Genomic DNA, 20,563 nt, shown 5'->3' with positions numbered 1-20,563 from the left:
TTTGTTTTATTTATGTGACTTTTTTCCGGCACTTGTTTTCATTTTTTGTATATATATGTATGCCAATAAAAGATTCTTCCTTGCCAATCTAATGAATTCATCTATATATGAACGAATGTCTAGAATGATCTGAAAATATATTTAATACACTAATTAGTAGAATATTTACTATATTTATACTAATATACAGGTAGATTAAATACAACATGTACAAATCATTTGGAAATAATTCACAGAAATAAAGACACATTTCAAACATGAATTTCTTTAAAAGTATTTTAGCAATCAAGAAACATTTTTTTGCAATGCTACTATTAAACCATGTAAAAAATACTTATCTTAATCTGAATCGCGGTAATAATCTATGCTTGACGTAAAAGGGCGTCAAAGTGTAGAGAGTATGCCTAAACTATAGGCGAATATTTTTTAAATTAGGTACTTTTTAACTAAGCGTTGCAACGTTCTATCGGCATATTTTCATATATTAATACTTTAGCTGCACAAAATAATACTGTATCAATACATTCATATGTGTATAATTTTTTACAGAGCTGCAATAACACCACATACTCTTGTGAAAATGTGTCATATTTCACACTCCGAGCGTTCCGCCATCTCATTCTGTCCACCTTTATCCGATTTCGCGCATGCGCGCGACGGGACTTCAAGCTAAACGAAAGTGTCCGATCCTTGTAATATAAATCCGTGGCTTGGGGAAGTAGCCGAATATCGGCTACAGTACAGAAGGGTAAAAAGGCCCTGTTTTATGGCCGAGCTGACACCAATTCGTCGATATAAGTCGATATCTAGATACGTTATTTTCTATCAATGGGCACTTATGTAAGGGGAGAATATTCTGACAACCTTGTCAGATATCCGGGTGGGGGTCAAAACTAAAAATCTAAACAATTTATTCCAACGTAACATATTTACGTTTCGCAATGATCTTGCATCCATTCAGCAACACAAATGCCATCTCTACAACTCTTTCATTTGTTGCATCAATCGAAGTTACTTTAATTGATTAATTGACAGAAACAAAATATAAATTAAGGTTGTTTTGAACCGAAAAGAACATTCTGTTTCTTGGTCGCATACACCATTAACAAACTAATAGTAGAAATGACTTGAATGGAATTATATCATTTATAGATAAAATAGTAAACGGCATCAGATTGATTAATTTCTCTTTTTTTCAAGAAGAATGAGTATCTTTTTTTGGCACAATTATTTTATATTATCAATGATGTAAGCAGCAAGTTCGGCCATTTCCGTCACAAGTCGGAGACCCAATCTCCTTGAAACCTCCGCACAGTGATCTCCCCTTAATTCTTCGGCGTACAATTCTGCCAAGGGAGGTAATCACTGTGAGCAGTTTGTCGGAGAACCCCCACCCCCCACCCACGAACCGCTCTGCATACAATTAGACATTATATAAATGGTTGCAAATAACTCCGACACTGAATAAACCATTTTTTGCAATTAGATCTAGTTATCTTTCGGTTCAAAGACTTTCATTACGTTAAAAACAAGAATTATTTCTAAAAATACAAACTTGTTATTTGTCAATGCACAGATATATATAGAGGATATTGGATGAGTATAAGTTCAATACTGAATTTATAACACGAGTTGAATAAAATTATATTATGCGAGCCTCTGAGTATTTGATAAATATTTTATTTATCACATACCCAAAATAAAGACCATTTAAAGTGAAATAAGAGTCTTTTTTCATTGACGCTTTCATTGACGCGCCTATAGTATAACGCTAACATTTAAGGCGTCTTTACACTATGTTTGATTATCGCATGGTTTGGAACTTTTCCTTTGTTCTCTCTAACCCATTATACTCAGTACACTTCAATGCGCATTTCAAAACTGTATTGATATATAACAGTACAGTTTTTTCATTGATTCATATAGGAAAAAAACTCGACTGTTATTTATCATGCAACTGCTATGGTAACTGCCCGATAACACTTGCCTGATAATTATTTTTGATATCACGTCAGTAACCTGATATCAAAAATAAGCCCCGCCCATTTCTAACGGACTTTTTTCAATTGCTTATATTCTCATTTTCATCAGCATGTGAATCTACAATGTCATTGCATACCCTTACAAGTCTTAAATCAAGATGCGATATTTATTTATTTATTATTTCGATTTCAATTACGAATAAATTAGATAACGAATAGGTTTAACACCAACTAAATGAAGTGACGTCATAATTTATATTGCAAATGACATCATCAATGTTCACGTCATACTATAATGTAAACATAACAAACAGGCTTGACGATTTTCTTTGAGAACTTGTGATTGTTTACTTTTATTTTGCCGGATTATTAAATAAGTGAACAAATTGTTTCGTTTAAAAAAAAATAAGACGCATTCTTTGTGAAGCTTGTGTTTGATTGCAAATTGGACTTTTGTTTGATTGAAATTATCGTGAACTTTTGAATTTTACAATTTAAGACAAAATGTGCAGTAATTTGAGTAAAGTTTATGTGATTCTAAGGGATTTTTTGGATCACTGTTTTAATTAAAGGTAAGAATTTTATCATGTTCGACCTACATTCTGTTTTATCTTTTATCGGAGTCCAAAGAAAAAATGGCCGCCATTTTATTTACAAATTCTAAGTTTCAGGGGCGGAGGAATTTGTTTTCAAGAATTATTTCTTTGAACAAAAATCCCCTTTTTTACGAAATTCGCTATTTAAAAGTAGATTATTTTGTTATTTTGACAGTTTTTATGTGTTACATGATAAATAGAAAAAAATGCTACTGTCTTTTGATTATCAAATTTTTATCAGACTCGGCTGATATGGCAGAAAGGGCTCGGCAAGCCTCGCCCTTTCTAGCCCATATCAGCTCGCCTGATAAAATTGATATCAAAAGACAGTAGCATGTTATTCTCTATATATCCGGTCGAGTTTTTTTTCGCACCTTTGATATATATCAATACAGTTTTTTCATAGAGGTCAATGGGGCAGTTGGTAACGACCATTCCCAATAGCAAAAAAACAATAAAATAATAAAAAATGAAATCAAAAAAATAAAAAAAATAAATATATAAAATACAATGAAAAATATAAACAAAGATAATTAATGAAATGAAAAAAAGCCCTTAAATCTTAAATCAATCTTGGACGTAACAGAATACAGTCCGCCTCTTATATTGGGATGTCTTTTGTATATATTTTTTTGCGGCAGCCCGAAAACAACTTGAAAAAACTGCCTTCATGATAAATAACTGTAATGCAGCTAACGTTAATTTATTTATTTGTTTCTATACAAAAAGAAAACATTTTGCCATTGCGATAAAACAGTTATAGTATATGAAACTCGTTAGTTACGGGGGTATAACACTGGCTAGGGCGACATCTCGGGATGTTTCTGCAAAAAAATTGTCTCGGCCTTTCGGCCTCGCCATTTTTTAACAGAAACACCCCTTGATGTCGCCCCAGCCAGTGTTATACCCTCGTAACTAACTCGTTTCATATACTATAACTATTACATAACGTAATGACGTCACGTCAAAATATAATGGTCCAAGTGGGAGCATTCAGCAGGTGCACGATGACGTAGTATCCTACCATTGAATATTAGCGTTACACTATACCAATGGTAGGATACTACGTCATCGCGCACCTGCTGAATGCTCCCACTTGGACAATTTTTTCGTCGACTCAAAGGTAAAATACAATTTTATTATAAGAAAACGTTTTGAGTATTAAAAAATTATTGTAGCTCACCTAAGAAGGCTATAGTACTTTGAAGATAATTGTAAAAAAAGTTTAAGTTAGATTTATTGCCTGGTTTTAGGCCCTGAAAAACGGGATAAGTAGTTTTTTCTCTGAATGCTCCCACTCGGATCCCCCCGAAACATATATGAAATAAGGTTTGAAACCTTCTTTATAAAATTATTTTTTAAACGTACACGGGAACATAAACCGAGTCATGTATTCCTATCAGGAGATTCTGCCGAGGACCCGGATTTTTTGCGCCCATTGGCGCTAAAAAAAATGAGAATGGCGCAGGGAAAATGGCGCAGCAAAGGGGGCCATGGGCGCTCTAAAATCTTGTGCCAGGACTTTATAAGAAAACAAACTGTCTGCTGGGTTAAATTTTAGTCATCCCAGTCAAAACTTTGGTACCAAACAGCAAAACATGTTAAACCCATTGCTTTCCTGTAATTACCGCATTTCTTTAGTTTTATCCATTCCCCTATAGCTTTTGTCCCTGGAAAATCTACTTACCCCGCAAATTTCTTCTCTAATCCCTTTTCCCACACAGATACTCATTTTTCTACTACCGTAATTTAATCCAATAAAACAAACAAACAAATTATACAACTACTTAATATTTAAAAAAGGATTATCTCGGTAACTGAAAAAAAAAGTGTTGCTATTTTACAGAAATGCTGTAAGTTACAGTATAATCTGACAGTGTGTTCAACAATTTCGATCAACCCTTTAAGGTCACTCAAGGGTTCACGCAAGTTTTGGCTGATTATGTTATGTTTTGCAGAAAGTATTTGTATTTGTGACCAATTATTGGAAAAGGTATAAAACCACATTTGCGGACGTAAGGAAGCACAATGGCAGGACCGTACTCTTGGACACGGCAAAGCTTTGGAGCAAAACATTTTAGATACCAACTGTGGATCTATCCATTGAGGAGGAATACTTTAGAAAACACAAGAACAATAGCTCTTTGAAAGTAATTTGTCTTTTGTTTCAGTTTTTTGCCGTTAATTTTTGGACAATGGTTGTCAAAAAGGATCAATTCATTGAAAATTTTCACTGGAGAATAGATTTTCAATAAAGTTTAAAATACCGCAAACAAGAATGACAACTCTCCAGTTTTGGAATGTATTGCTTCTTTGTATTCACTATTTCATTTAGTTTGCAAGGACCATACCTCTAAAGGTATTTTGAGATATAATTTTAAAAACTTTTATTTGAACATGGTTTACTAGAAGTGAATTAGCAGGACGCATAAGGACCAGACGGTGTTCACTTAATGCTTCTTTTGTTTTTCCTTTGTTTTTTTTTATGGAAGTTGTTATTTTTGTCATGATTTATTATGGTCTAGGCTATAACTTTCATTTATTTTCCACGCGTATCATTTCTTGGATTTTTTCACGTTATGTTTAAGGGTTTACTTCCCCCTTTGAAATGTTACTTCCTCCTTTATGGCGGGGGATTTGGCTGTCTTTGATTCCTTTTTTATTTATTATGTTATTATTTAAACGTCATTCAAATTATCCTGAAATCCTTTTTCTATTTGATTTTATTTTCATAAATATTTTAATGCTTCAAATGAAGATTTATCAATATTGTATGTTCCGAAAAGCAATTATTTGTAAAGATAACACCGAATTTACATTTTCATTTAAAGGGGAGGTAATTTTTAGAAATATAAATTTTCTATTAAGTGTAAGCTTGAATCTTTAAAAAGAAAAAGATGCAATATATTGCATACATGTATAGTTGTTAATGATTACAATTTCAATGTGGACAAGCCATTTGCAGTGTGTATCTTACATATTCCCTTTATTGTTTTTTGAAAAATTGTTTTAGGTACTGACCATAAATATTAATTAGCATTTAATTTTAGGACAATTTCAATTGGGGTAACTCAGCCTTGAAATATAACTTTAAACATGATTTTTTTATTACCAAAATATGGTAAAGACTGTGTAAAGAAAATAACTATGATTTTTTGTTTTCTTATTTATAATTTATTTTTTTTTTATTTGGTTAAAAATTACGTACACATTGATTTAAACTTTCATACTTAAAATTGTCAAAGCTTTAATAAATTAATGACGCCGTAGTAGGCCAGTACATTGAACTTTTTAACCAGGGTTCATGGACAAAAAATGATTTACATGTTGTTCTTTTATAAACTATTCAAAATCAACCGAATAGATATTGACTTCTTTATGTTCATAAAACGTACCTAAGTTAAGCTGTTTTAAAACCTAAATCACAAGTTTAACAAACATGCAAACCATTGGGTTTTAAATTATCAACAAGATATTAAAGTCAGCAATTTATTGAATAAATGCTGGCCTCTAATACGTGCACGAGTCCAACAGAATCTAAATCCCGGTATGGTACTAAAACAATGATATAAATGACTTCTTTGTAAAACACCACAATTTTTTAACATCTAAACAAAACTTTATTCTTGAGATCCAAACTGCCGATTTAAAGTTTTATAGTCCTTGCTTGTTGTTGGCAATAACTTTTGAATTTATCCCTTCGGATGCAACACAAGCCAAGTGCACCTTTTTGTAAAGTGATCCTGTCACTGGCTGTCAGTTGGAAACTTTGCCATGGCACCTTGTTTCTGCAAAAAGACGTTCATTCTACAGAATCAAGAAGTGATTTCTCTGTAAAAAGAATGAAAAAGTTAATGTTGCCAAACACAGTAGTTATTTGACAAAATGGTGTTAAAATTGTCAAGAATAATCCATAAAAGCTAACACATCAATGGTGGCTTTTCAAAAATGTATAAATTTGGGTCCGAGTGGGAGCATCATCTTGAAATCGAGTACGAGTGGGAGCATTTCCATTTTCATAAAAAAAACTTTAAAAGACTGACTTTGAATAGAAATATTTGAAACTAATAAAGAATAATGGGTATACATGACTCGGTTTATGTTCCGATTACGTTAAAAATAACTTTTAAGAAGGTTTTCAGCCTTATTTTCATATATGTTTCGGGAGAAGTCCGAGTGGGAGCATTCAGAGAAAAACACTTTATCCCGTTTTCAGGCCTAAACCAGGCAATACATCTATAAACTTTGTTTACAATTATCTCAAGTACTATAGCCATTCTTTGGTGCGCTGCATGATTTTTAATACTCTTACGTTTTCTTATAATAAAATTGTATTTTACCTTCGAGTCGACGAAAAAATGGTCCAAGTGGGAGCATTTAGCAGGTGCGCGATGACGTAGTATCCTACCATTGTATTTTATATATGTGATAAATAGAATATTATAGTAGTGTATAGATTCAATACTAAATTTATTGAACTCGATGTATAAAACAATATTATGCTCGCCAGAGGCTCGCATAATTTGATTTTATTCATCTTGTTCAATAAAAGCATTCAATATCCTCCATATATTCTGTTGACATAACCTGATATGATACAAATGCTGCTTTATTGTTGGATATATATTTTGGGCCGGTGGCCTTTAATTATGAAATAAAAGAGTTGAGTTGTGTTGAGTTATTGTAATAAATAAGTACACATAACACAACCACATTAAAAGAAGCTTGTGTTTTATGTAGGCCTATAATTTATGTTTTAATGGATAAAATAAACAACTAGTCTTTGTTCACATTCATAAATATTGTTAAGATGACGCAACCGTATTACAAAATGTATTTTGGGCTGTAGGCCACAAATAAAGTTATTTGAATCTTGGTAACATATACATCAGTTTTTGTAAGGAAATGAATTGATGAAAAAGTGAAAGATAAATAACACATGTACTTAACATGCATGGTGTACGTGGCTTTGAAAAACAGATTTTTTTCAGCAGATTGCTGTCACTTTTAATTTTAAATATTTGTGCTTAAATATTGAAGCACAAGTATTTTGGATATTAACAAGTAATAATTTTATGTTTCCCGAATAAACTTACACCTTTCCATGATTGACTTAAATGAGGATGGATTATTCTTGGATGAGTGATTACAATCATGAAATAAAACGTATATTTCCCGTTCAGATATTTTCAGTACTCGATCCAGGACCCTCCCTTTACTAAAATTCCTTATATATGCCTTATTTATAGATTTTTAGAGATATACATGTACTATGCTCATCTATAGTTCAAAAAAGTTAATTACAATTTTTTTTTGAATTGCAGGTAACTTTTAATGTACATGTCTAATTTAAAGAGGAGAATGCATAATGTTTGAAATGTTGTGTTCCATATTACTAATATAGTTGATTTGGTCCTTCCCTGAAGCATTTCCCAGTGTAACGTTTTAAGGCACACAAACCCTGTCGGTGAAAAGCTAGCTCACCACCGAGAGTGGTTTAAGTCCTTATATATTGGATACTATCCTTTATGTGAATTCATCAACTTTTGTTTTCGCATATTGTAATGCTCATTATATGACGTTCTACCAACGTCTTTACATTACTTTCCCCTCCGAGAAGTCTCGTCCCGAGACTTGGCCTGGGAAATCTGTGGGTAGGGCATCTCCGGTCTAGCAGTTGTCTACATCCCCCACACAGGCCACCAAATGTTGTAACGTTTTAAGGCACACAAACCCTGTCGCACACCATCAAGAGTGGTTTATGCCCTTATCTATTGGATACTATCCTTTTAATATGTGAATTCATCATCTTTTGTTTTCGCATATTGTAATGCTCATTATATGACGTTCTACCAACGTCGTTACACCAGTTCTTTTTAATGACTCAATATATTCATACAATGTTTACCTGTAAACGTTACATATCTTTTTGTATGGTCTCAAAACATGTTTATTTTAAAATCAAAATAGACCGCATGGCAATTATCGGTATTTTTATTAATGATCAAGTTAAAGCAGAATATGTCTTAAACATTGTTTCCGTACACTGCATCAGAAGATTGTGATTGGTAGAAATATGCAACCATATAGAAGGTACCTGTTAGATAATCCTTTTCTTGTATCTCCTGTTTATTAAGTCATTATGTTAAGAGAACTTTTATCTTGAATTGAAGTGGTTTACACTTTGCATAGCATTATATAAAGACTGAACATAAAATATACCCTTCACTTTTTCAGATTTATCAAACAAAAAAGTTAAATGGCAATGCTTATATATCACTTCTGGTAAATCTGATATGTTTATTTTTTTGAACGAAATTTTATTTTTCATAAACAGGATATATATTCATACACCATTTAAAAAACAAAGGGACTATCATGTGAAACAATTTTTAACTGAAATATTTTGATTTCACGCCTTATAAATATAACCAATGAGTCAGCGTTTGGATGACGTCATGTTCCAATAAATATCATTATTGGATCCAGTCTTATCAATGTCGGCTCATTTCCATTCCAGAGGAGTCCAAAACATCCATATCAAATGCATATCGCACCAAATATGGCATCGTGTTTCATTTTCAAAGTACAAAATATGCATATTAAATGCATGACGTACCCCATATATATTCGTTTTCCTTCTTCTAACTCCAAAATTACTATATGAAATGCATATTTTATTCATAAAGCCTCAATTCCATTTTAATTAGGGTAAAATTTCTTATTGTACTTGAAGTATAAAATTTTGTCAAAATGTCAAAAATGTGAAATTATGAGGTCATTAGACATTGTTGAGAGCAATGCTGATTCTATTGAACAAGTACATAGTTGCTTACATCCAACTCGGCTAGTGCTTCGTACGTCCAGTATAGATTTAACAGCTGTGAATTATAATTCAGTATTGGACCCTTGTTTGTTTGTTTGTTTGTTTGTTTCATTTTACGCCTTTTTCCAACAGTATTTCAGTCATAAAGGCGGGTAGTTTCCTAACCATCGTTCCTGGAGAGTTACACCAGTACTAGACTACCTTCCTCCGCGCCAAACTACCAAAGCATCTCCCGGGGATCGAACCCACGCCAGAGAGGTAACTGGATTAGAAGTCATCGACTCTAACCCCTCGACCACGGAGGCGGTGTATTGGACTCAACAATGTGGAATAACCTAATAACATCCCACGTACTTTACATTATAAAACTATAACTATCGGGAAGTGAAGTATCTAATCTTTGTCCGACTAAAACAGACTGCTTCATTTTTTTCAATACACTTGAAAATTACCATATTTTTAATAATTTAGTTTAATATTTTTAATTAACATGAAACAAAATAGTATAAAGTAAATGGAACGCAAAACTAAATCAAACTATATTGGTGTTGGTACCAATCTTTGCCTGCCTACATGTAACAAAATAAAAAGAAGACGACTCTTTGCATTGTATAATTTTATTTAGAAAAAATCATAAAAAAACAATGTTTTTTCAAATATAAATATTGTATGCACATTCGATGGGAAAAAAGAGACGAAACAGGACTTCAATTTCCACGAATGTCCATACAATGACAAAAATTCGTGATGATTTGTGTAGATTGAAAGCGTTTTTTAAAAATGAATTTTACGGTCTTTCTTGTTCTTTCTTCAATATAATTGGCAGAAATGATATATAGGTAGAAGATACACAGCAGTTCAAGACACTTAACATCTTTGTTCAACGTTTTTATTAAAAACTGTTTAGTGTTTGCTGTATTTGCACTCGAACACTGCTTAGGAAATCTTATTGAAATAGTTTGCCGACTTTTTCAGTACAGTGAGTGTCTACATCTTTGTACACGTCAAACATGTTCTATCACAGTGTTTTATGTACTTATGTGTTTTACAGCACATGTTCGTGTTAGTTATGAAGGATGTAACAAATTTGATAAAGCAGCGTTTGCAGCCATAGTTTGGATAACAACATCGCACAAGCATATGCTTTCTAAATATTTGTACGAGATGAAAATAACATGATGTATTACTATTAACAATTTTCATATAGAGTCTGAAAGAAAAAATATTTTTGCAAAGCAACTTTGTGTCCTTTACTTGAAACAAAAAAAAACGCATGTACAAGTATACCAAAAGTAATTTGTAAGTATTTGATTATGCAGTTATTTGCACCAGTTTTAAGATATTCGTGAGAGACAAAATGATATATCCACGAATAGGTTGATATTTATAAACATTTCACATTTTACATATATGTTAAATTCACAGCACATCTATTATAACGTTTAGTGATTTTGATAAACAATATTTTATCAAGCAATAAGTTGTAAAGTTCTGGATTTTTTAAATTAATCTCTAGACCAATTGTCAGTCAGTCACTCCTTTAGCGGCAAGTTCCTCCTTAACTCTGATAAGATATGTGGGGTCAGGGTAACCAAATCTACAATATATAAAACAAACCATTAAAACGTATCAAATGAATGTATGATTATCTGCCAAGTACAAAAATGTCAACTATTTATATAAAAACATCTGTAATGCATCGGTATTATATGGATTGTTTGGTGCATGTGATTAAGCGACCGTATTTATTTTAAACAAATGCTTATAGAAAATGAGCAAAATCATCAATATTCGAACCTGCTACAATAATTCATGACACTCTTGTTAACTTCTTTTCAAGAGTTGTAATAGCAGTGTTATAAATGTACCAAAGAGACTTTTGCGTGTTGCAAAGAGCAAATTAACAATAAACAATTGTTTTACTTTTCAGGTCCACCGATGGGCCTTGTTTTATGATGTATATCATTCCACGTCACTACGCCTTCTTTCCCTGTAGTTCTTGACTCACCAATTGTAAATATCAGTCTCCGGTCAAACGCTCTTTTTAACAAACTAAGAATATGTCGGCCTTCGTCGTTGTCAGGTAGATAAGCAAACCTTTCTGCACCCTTGTAAGGCTTATCAGGATGTGGATGATATTTCTATAATAGAGGATTGTTCACAAATGTGTACATTTTTGGACTTTGATCCCTCGACCAATGAACTGGAGGTGTAAGAAACAGGCATTTTCAATTCACCTTTATGCCATATAAATGCTATAAACAAGATACCCTCGTTAATGTTTTGAGCATTCACCTTTTAAGTTATATAGCATGATTAAATCCAATCAAACTTTTCTTATGTTATTTAATAAAGATATACATCAATATAAATCAATGGACGATTAGAGACCGCAAACTCCAAGTTCAAATCAAATGAATAGGAAAAATGAAAGAGCACCTTGCTATGCTTCTTGCATTGGGCCTAGAGTTTGTTTATCAACCTGACTTATACTACGATACTTCCGTAACACAATGGTCATTTTCTAAGGCTGCATAGTGTGAAGGCAATTCAGTAATGATAAAGGTTTCTTGTACACAATTCAGAAAAACAAATAAAATGTAAATTGACCGGAATTGTTTTTGGGAGATCGTGTCTCAACAGAAAGTATTAAGATGCCGAGATTGAAAAAGTCAATATGATTCTAACTAAAACACTAACCGTCTGTTTTCCCGGAGGTATGATATAGCATATTTCAATCCGTCCACATCCTTCATAGCCCGGAAGACTTCTCCATGCAACATATCGAAAAAACATTTGACCATCTGGTTGGTTTCCTGTTACCTCACCATATATATGTTGACATATTGGACATTGAGGCTTTCGTGCTGTAACGTCATTGTAGCATGATGGACAGAGCTTATGGCTGCAAGGTAATTCTTTGACCATCTTTTTGTGAATTCTCCTTGGAACACTTTACACATACCTTGTCCTTTTTCATTGGTATGGCACAAGTATTACAGAACATGTGACCACATTCTTTAACCTTTTGACTGGCTGGTTTCTCACAGTAATCACATTTCTTATCGGGCGGTGCTTCGTTTAAAGTTAAAGTTTTCTTTTTGGTGTCATTATCGGTCACAGTTTTAATTTTAGCAAGATCGTTTTTTTCGAGGCGTGTATGTTGAATCCAAGACTGACTCTTATTAGATCTGTTTGCATTTCTGCCTGTTTTTTGCAAAGTATCGGATAAAGGCGGATACTTTTTAGATTCTTTAACTCCATTACTGAATCTTGCAAATACTTCTTTCAGATGTAAACTTATCTCTGGATACAAGTCCACAAGATGGAGTTCAATAATTTGTAACGGTTTTCTGTTATCGGTGCATACTGCGAGTAGCTCTAGGATGACATTGTTGCAAAGAATATCAATTTCTGCTTCTTTTTGTAAAGCCCCTGTGTAAAAGATAAAAATAAAAACATACTATATATCTAAAATAAGATATATGCAAGGCAACAGCAACACATCTTTTGAAAAATACGTTAATGACAAATCCAAAATAAATTCATCATAATTACTAAAAATATCTTTTAGCAACAACAAAAAAATGTTCGAAAAAAATATAGTTATTTTAATGCACTTGTTTAACTTTATATATTCATAAAAAACCATGTACATGTAAGTAAACGTACATTAACAAAACATTAACGGGTTTAAAAATAAAAAAAATATCTCCCCATTTATATCATTCTCCATAAGTGTTTCTGACTGTTCCGAGAAACGTTAATAAATCTGAACCATGCTATGAAATATATGTTTAGATTACCTGTCCCGAAAAGCGGCATACCAAGAGAATGGATTTTACTGCTGTACTTATGCGTAAGTGCATGACCATAAACAGACAAAGATTTGTCATCAACTCTCGTCACTGGATGTGATACGACGTGAACAATACTTTTACATTTCAAAGAGCCAGTCGACTTACTAACGAAAACTATCCCATTCTTTCCATTCCTGAAATTATTTTTAAAGTTAAAATAATGCTGATTTCAATAGTATATTGATATTATTTCATCTAAGTTATACAGCTTGAATAAGATTAACGGCATGTACCAAATTATGAACAATTTTTACCAGAAAGGCCAAAAATTAAACGAATAAAAACCAAATGATGATCAAATTTTATATTTTTTAAAAAATTTCGAACTTTTATAACACATTATGCCTAAAAGCAACAGAAGCAAGATATGGTTTTAGGAAATTAGGCAACAAGAATTATATAACAGGGCACCAAAATAAAAAGCTTTTGAGAAATAAAAATAAAACGTATATGGGGCATAATGGGTCTAATGTGTCAGCATAGCACATGTCCATCGTACATTTTATCGGTGACAAAATAAAATGTTAAAACATTTAAGAATAATTTAACACATTTTACTATTTATTTGGCCTTTATCTTAAAAAGCTAAAATATCTATTTTTTCCAATATTTAGTATCATATGAATACTTCCGGTGTTTGTGTAAAGACTTTCTTTTCGTCTTCGAAAGCCCCAGAATGGTATTCAAACATACCTGTTTTTATCTACCTCTGATCGGTATCTTGGTCCAGCAATCTCTCTAACGGAACATTCAAAAACTCCCATAGATTGAGGATCTGGTGAAACCATCATAGCTATTGCATCCACTGTATCAAGCTGTGTCAATGTTCCCTGATAGACACATACTAGAAGTTTCTTACAGAGACGGTACTTGTATATTGTTTCACCATATGAAGTTTTGCTGGTTCCGATAGCTTCAACTTGACATTTTTGTTCATTTGGCATGGCTCCTAGCAAGTGTATGAATATACATGTACTTATTTCAACAAATGACTTGACTGTAAGTTTTTACAGTATATGATTACAGAAAATGACATGATCTGAAGCAAGAAACGACGCAATGCGTACACCGGGTTTTCATCGCCCATGATTTGGTCAAATTCCGTCGAGAAATGTAGGAGGAGTTGCATATAGAAGAAACTGTTTACCAGCCCGCATTCCCCAATCTTAAAACTAGATTTTTCCTTTGGAAAAACCTGTTTAAATTATGCATATAATTTACATTATTTCAATGTGGCAATATCACGTGACCTTTATCATACCAAACACGCGTTTCCTTTGCAAGAAACAGGTCTTTTTTATATCCAAATCCAATTTTGACTAGATGAAGTGCAGAGTAACCGTTATTGTACAAGCTACCCACGTTATATTAAAATTAAGTACACCACTGAATGGTTTCGAAGAGCATTCGAGTACAGTTATTTTTTTCGTGGCTGCGACCGAGGGAAGCTGCATTCTCTCGGAAAAAACAAGCGATTTTCTTTCACTGTTTAATATATAAAATACATACTGAGGTTTAGTTCAAATTTATTTGGAAATATGGTTATATTTTTACAAAGTTTTCTCACTTTTGGTTTCTTTTTTACAAAGATAAATGGTAAACATATGATTTTACTCTTTTAACAAGCCAAATTTTTATTTGGCTTCAGACCACTTACTTTTTCAACAGTTAAGGTGGCAGATGGAGGTATAAATCGCATTTAGTGATAGCTCTAGTATTTATTAAATATATTTCTATCAAACAGTGAACACGGTAGAAATCGCTTGTTTTTTTCGAGTATGTCCCGGCTACGAAAGAAATCAGTGCACTCAATTTTGTCTCAGAAAGAAATCATTGATTTTTGGTTTTTCCCAACATTGATAGAACAGTGGTAGCCAGTTCATTTACGGATACTCGTCGAAGTTGGTTGAATAATAGTAAAGATATTGATAAAAACATACCTGAATCGGGCAAAAATGCGCGTGTTCAGTAAATAAAGGTCACGTTATCTCGACACATTTTATTTAAGATTGAAGATATAAATAAATTAAATCAAGATTTCTCTTGTATGAAGCATGGTAACAAAAATGTGGCGTGACTTCAGGGAGTTCATATAAATTAGAAAAAACCGATTAACTTTAATATAAGTACTGAAAGATAATATTTTTTTAAGGCTCAGCACACAGTTTGAGTTAAATATGCAATGCACGTGTTGTTGTTGTTGGTTTTTTTTGGTTTAAAAAAAAAAAAACCAAAAAACAAACTAACAAACAAAAACTCACCTAAATCTTTTGTTCGCTTAATTATGAATTCGTCCATGGACCATACTACGTGTGACATCGTAGCTGTCAGACGACCATGAAAAACATTGCATCTAAGACATAAAAATTCATCACACCCGCTACAGTACACATCGCCGTCTGAACATTTGTTAGCATTGGCGCAAGTCTTGCATGAAAGTTCTAGGAACGTATGATGTTTGGTTAAAGTGAGTCTTTGGTGAAACAAACGACATTCTTGACAGAAACACTCCTTACAACATGTACAGAAAACTACTGCCTTTTTTCGTATGTTGCTGTTGTTACACGCATGACAAAAAGCCACAAAATCTTCTTCAGATCCAACGATATAAGATTCCCCCAGGTTATAATTTGTCGCCATCTCGTCGCAACCCTTGGAAAGTTTGACTTAACGATTTAAGTAAATTACTTACAACAACTTCTACATTATGTAAATTTCTACTAATGTACTTTCCCTAAAAATAAATTTGTTGCAGTTTAATAAATGAAATGAAACGTTAAAATAACTGGTACAAAATCTGATAAATTAACAGTTACACAACATCTGATCTTAAAAGCAAAATCAATGAAATTAGAAGTCATTCCGAAATATAAATATATTATATTATATTTTCCTTCTACATTGGTCGAATGATTTCGTAAGTTCTCTGCTGTGTTAGGACTGCTGCAAAACAATCAGAGACAGCAACATAATAAAATAAAGAAGATAAGTTTTCACATAAACAACTGTATTTCAAATCTGCCGTGTGCATGCGTAGCTGTAAAATATGAGCGAAAAATTGAGGCCCGTCGCTACTTTACTACTTTAATTACATTTTGCTACTTTTATGACAAATTATTTCACATTTATCGAGACATCTAACATTCCCTCAAACCATAATTTAATTATTATAAAATTCATGTCTTCCCTTTCCACAGAAGTAAAAAAAATTGTTTCTATGGCATAACGTGAAAAAGATGTGCTTTCACCATACTGGCATGCTGCTTTTGTACGGGAACTTCTCGCATGTCAGTATGAATAAAAAATCTTTAAACAATTCTAATTTGGTATTAGTCGAACTTTAACATCAGAAAATGCTTTAAGGTAGAACGTGACACTTTGCCATATTTCGAGTAGCGTCTTGAAAATTGGCATGCAAAAAATTGACCATATTTCTGATTGGATTTCGTTGATTTAATTTCAATAGTTTCAGCCAGTTTTTGTACACATGACGTCAAAGTTAACCATCAAAGCCCGTTTTTAAAAAGGACGTCGTTGTGTATCCTTGGCAACTGTTACAGGTATTTCAACGCCATTGGCGAACAAAATATCTTAAATCCTAAGGCATTCGACGGAAAATATTTTTTCCTTGAAGCAGATATAAAATTTATTGTTTTACGCCGAAAATTCTTTGAGTAATGGAAAGAAAATCGTCAATTTTGTGTAAAATTTGACGTTCAGTTTAGCCTCAATTTTCGGCTTTACATCGGCTTATTTAAAAATTCCTGAAATAAATTTTTGATTTTTTTTTCTTTAAACGTCCTTTAAAATGTATAATTAGTCAAAATAACTAAAAAAAATAGGGGGTCACCGACTCAAATGTTTAACAATTAAAAAATTATTCAGTTTTTATATGAATTTATGTCTCATCGATTGCCATATCCATTGATTGGTTGATATCTGATTCTTTTTGTTTAAAAGAACTCCATTAACGTCCAAAAGCCTTTAAATTTGTAAATCTTAAATAAAATCAAGTAAAGCACTTAAAATAGAAATATCTGCAAACAATAATAAAGAAAAATACTAAGAATTAAATAGAATGCAATTCTTAGTCGGAGTTGAGAGAAAAGCGCTGCAACGCTTTTCATTTTTGGGTCATTTAAATTTTTTTTTAAAGATATTTTCTTGAAAAACGTGATGAGAGAATGACTCAAAAGTTATTGGTCTAGATGTACATAAAATGGTACGTAAACATCGGAAAAATATTTCCAGTCGAACCTCAGTGGAGTTCCTTAAACAGCAGGAGATGATGTCAAGTCTGTATGCAAATTTTTATTCATATCATGATCAAAACGACTCAAATAAAATATATACTTTTAAATAGATACAATACAGTTGTAATCTTAAGTATCACAAAATGCTATTAATATATTTAAGTTTTACCTTGAATCTTTCACAAGTCACTGTGCTCATTTGATTCACACAAATCTTTTAAATAACATATACATTTAACAATTTTACATTGATTATTTTGAATAGTTTAAATATACCAACGCTTCATAAGAAAATCTGAATTGGTATTGTCTAAAATTTATGATCCTTTTCAAAACCTTTCAGGTGCAAACAATATCTTATTACAGGGTAATAGTAACGTGCCAACTTACTCAAAACAATGTTAAGTGTTTATTTAACTTGTCGTTGTAATTTATAAGAGACTGTTAGATGTCATGAACTGTTAAATTACTTCATGTACTTTAATTTCTTCTTTAGAGATTCCCAGTTTATTTTATTTGAAAGATGTTCGAGTTAAACAAGTCGTGTACATCTGGAAGCAATACGAGCACTCTTGTTTTGGATTTTGTTTAGTTCGTTTAATTCACAACTTGTATCATTTCCCCATTTCACAAGAAATGGACGTATGTTAGAAGTGTAAATTGTCTCTAGTAATTTTCTATCTAGGCGGAATTTAAGTTTTCTAACAATAGTTACCCTATTCCATGCTTTATTGGTTATTTATTTTATATGTTAGTGTCATGTGCAGTTATTCGAGATAAAAACTTCAAGATGTTGTTGGTAAGAAACTTCAGTAAATATCTGATTATTAATTTGTCGTTATGGATGTTCATTTGGATATCTCTTTCTATAGTGACTAACAAAGACTCACTACAAATTTATAAGGATTAAAGTGTATAAAGCTATATATCTGATGTAAAAACAATTGCCCCTCATCGCTGTGGGTTCGAATCCCGACATGGACTTAAGATTCATTCATGTGAGGAAGCTATCCAGCTAGCTTACGGAACGTCGGTGGTTCTACTCAGGTGCCCGTTCGTGCCTGAAATAATGCACGGAAGGGCACATGAGGTCTTCCACAAACAATAAAGCTGGAACGTCGCGATATGACCTATACTGCATCAGTGTGACGTAAAACCCAATTAAACAAACTTATAGCTTATATCAGACTAGGCTAGTGTCTCGTCCAGTACAGATTTAACAGTTGTGAATTCGTCCAAAATATGTTTTTGGTATTGCACTCAACAATGTAAAGTAACCTTTTAACATCCTACTTTACATTATAAAACTAAAAAATTCGGGAACTGAAATCTCTGATGTTTGTCCGACTAAAGAAAACTGATTTATTTTTTTGATGCACTTTTGAAAATGACCATATTTTTATTCGGATATATTTACACGTACTGTTAAAATAAAATAACCTTAGCGGGATTGAACAATATATATGATATATGTATATCTTAAACCGGAAAAGTATAAAGAAAAATGGAAAGCTTAACTAAATCAAGCTGTATCGGTATTGGTACTGCCAACATGAAACGCAATAAAAAGAAGATGAGCCTTTTCTTTGCATAATTTATTAAAAATAATTCATTAAAAAGAATGCTTTTCAGATATAAATATAAAATGCACATGCTGTGAAATTTCGGAAATGGCAAACTATGTTAACAAACCTATTATCTACATCCAATAACTGCACCTGATTGGTACAATTTGATCGTTCAATATAATTTGCTACATGTGAACCACTGAAGGACCATATACGAGTATATCCGATGTACATTAGATGAAACAGGACTTCAATTTCCATGAATGTCTGTACAAGTACGCGATGATTTGTGTAGATTGAAAGCGTTTTACAATAATGAAACTTACTGTCTTTCTTGTGCTTTCTTCAATATAATTGGGAGAAATAATATATAGGTAGAATGTGCACCGAAGTTAAAGAGTTTTAACACCTCTCTTTAATAATAACGTTATCCATATTTGATGTATTTGCACTCGAACACAGCTTGATAAATCTTATTCAGATAGTTTGTAGACTCTTTCAGTATAGTTTCTCCATCATTGTACACGTCAAAACATGTTCTCTCAGTGTTTTATTTACATGTACTTTTGTGTTTTACCACACATATACATGTTATACATTAAGGATGTATAAACGCGTTCTTAAATCGTGTCATCCAAGAATTTCAAAACCCAGTTTTAAAGGCTACTAGTATTACAAATTTGTTAAAGCAGCGTTTGCAGTCACAGTTTGGATAACCATATCGCATTAGCATACGCTCTATAAATATTTGTACGAGATGAAAATAACCTGGTGTTATAAATACATGTATTAACAATTTTCATACAGAGTCTGAAAGAAAAAATATTTCTGCATAGCAACTCTGTGTCCTTCACTTGAAACAACGAAAAACAATCATGTACAAGTATACCATAAGTAATTTGTAACTACTGTATGTGTATTTAAATTCGCGGAAGCAAATTTTCGCGGAAAGGACCACTTTAAGGGTCTACACAAATATTCGCGCTATTTTGAATTCACGGAGGTGACTGCCGAAAATCATAAATTCGCGTTGACCACGCAGGTAAAAAATATAAGGAAAATTACTGTAATCATCGCGGGAGTTCACAGTTATTTTCAATACCAGGTGACAAACAATACGCTATTGTACAGAATAACATTGTCTAGCGGACAGATTATAGCAAAAAAAAAAGAATGCCCGTTAACGTGCATAATTTTTTACAGTTTGCGTCATAAATGTCTTGACAACTGATCAGATCATGTTTTGGTTTTTCTGAACAAAGGATACAAAAAAACACAAACATAAACGATTTAAATGATGAATAACTTGGAAAACAAACATAATTACTCAGAAAACATTTAAATAACAAGTGTGAAAACATATCACACACTGATATACATTATTCTATAGAAGCGCGAAAATATGACTATTAAGAAATTATTGGTGTAGAAATATTCGCGCTAAACATGAATTCGCGGATCGAATGTCACCGCAAAGA

The 20,563-nt window shown here is 32.4% G+C and overlaps 2 protein-coding genes and 1 pseudogene across 2 annotated transcripts; all 3 read right to left on the bottom strand.

Annotated features, from left to right (window-relative positions):
- Positions 1–1,019, bottom strand: part of LOC132734449 (mitochondrial proton/calcium exchanger protein-like) — a 34,848-nt pseudogene extending 33,829 nt beyond the window's left edge.
- A 9,909-nt stretch (positions 1,020–10,928) lies between these two features.
- Positions 10,929–11,925, bottom strand: LOC132734448 (probable E3 ubiquitin-protein ligase DTX3). Its single transcript, XM_060721190.1, has 3 exons — positions 11,887–11,925; positions 11,328–11,545; positions 10,929–11,001 (listed from the first exon to the last, which is right to left on the bottom strand). Exons 1-3 carry the CDS (start codon positions 11,923–11,925, stop codon positions 10,929–10,931), a joined length of 330 nt encoding a protein of 109 aa, XP_060577173.1.
- A 378-nt stretch (positions 11,926–12,303) lies between these two features.
- LOC132734447 (uncharacterized) lies at positions 12,304–17,052 on the bottom strand. The gene is made up of 4 exons (XM_060721189.1): positions 15,526–17,052; positions 13,958–14,213; positions 13,211–13,398; positions 12,304–12,839 (listed from the first exon to the last, which is right to left on the bottom strand). The coding sequence occupies exons 1-4, from the start codon at positions 15,902–15,904 to the stop codon at positions 12,304–12,306; spliced, it is 1,359 nt and encodes a 452-aa protein (XP_060577172.1). The 5' UTR covers positions 15,905–17,052.
- Positions 17,053–20,563: the final 3,511 nt, after the last annotated feature.

The sequence above is a fragment of the Ruditapes philippinarum genome, unplaced genomic scaffold, assembly GCF_026571515.1.
Source record: "Ruditapes philippinarum isolate M1 unplaced genomic scaffold, ASM2657151v2 ctg216_1_1_1_1, whole genome shotgun sequence".
Classification (NCBI taxonomy): Eukaryota; Metazoa; Mollusca; class Bivalvia; order Venerida; family Veneridae; genus Ruditapes; species Ruditapes philippinarum.
This window is presented reverse-complemented; position numbering and strand designations above follow the sequence as displayed.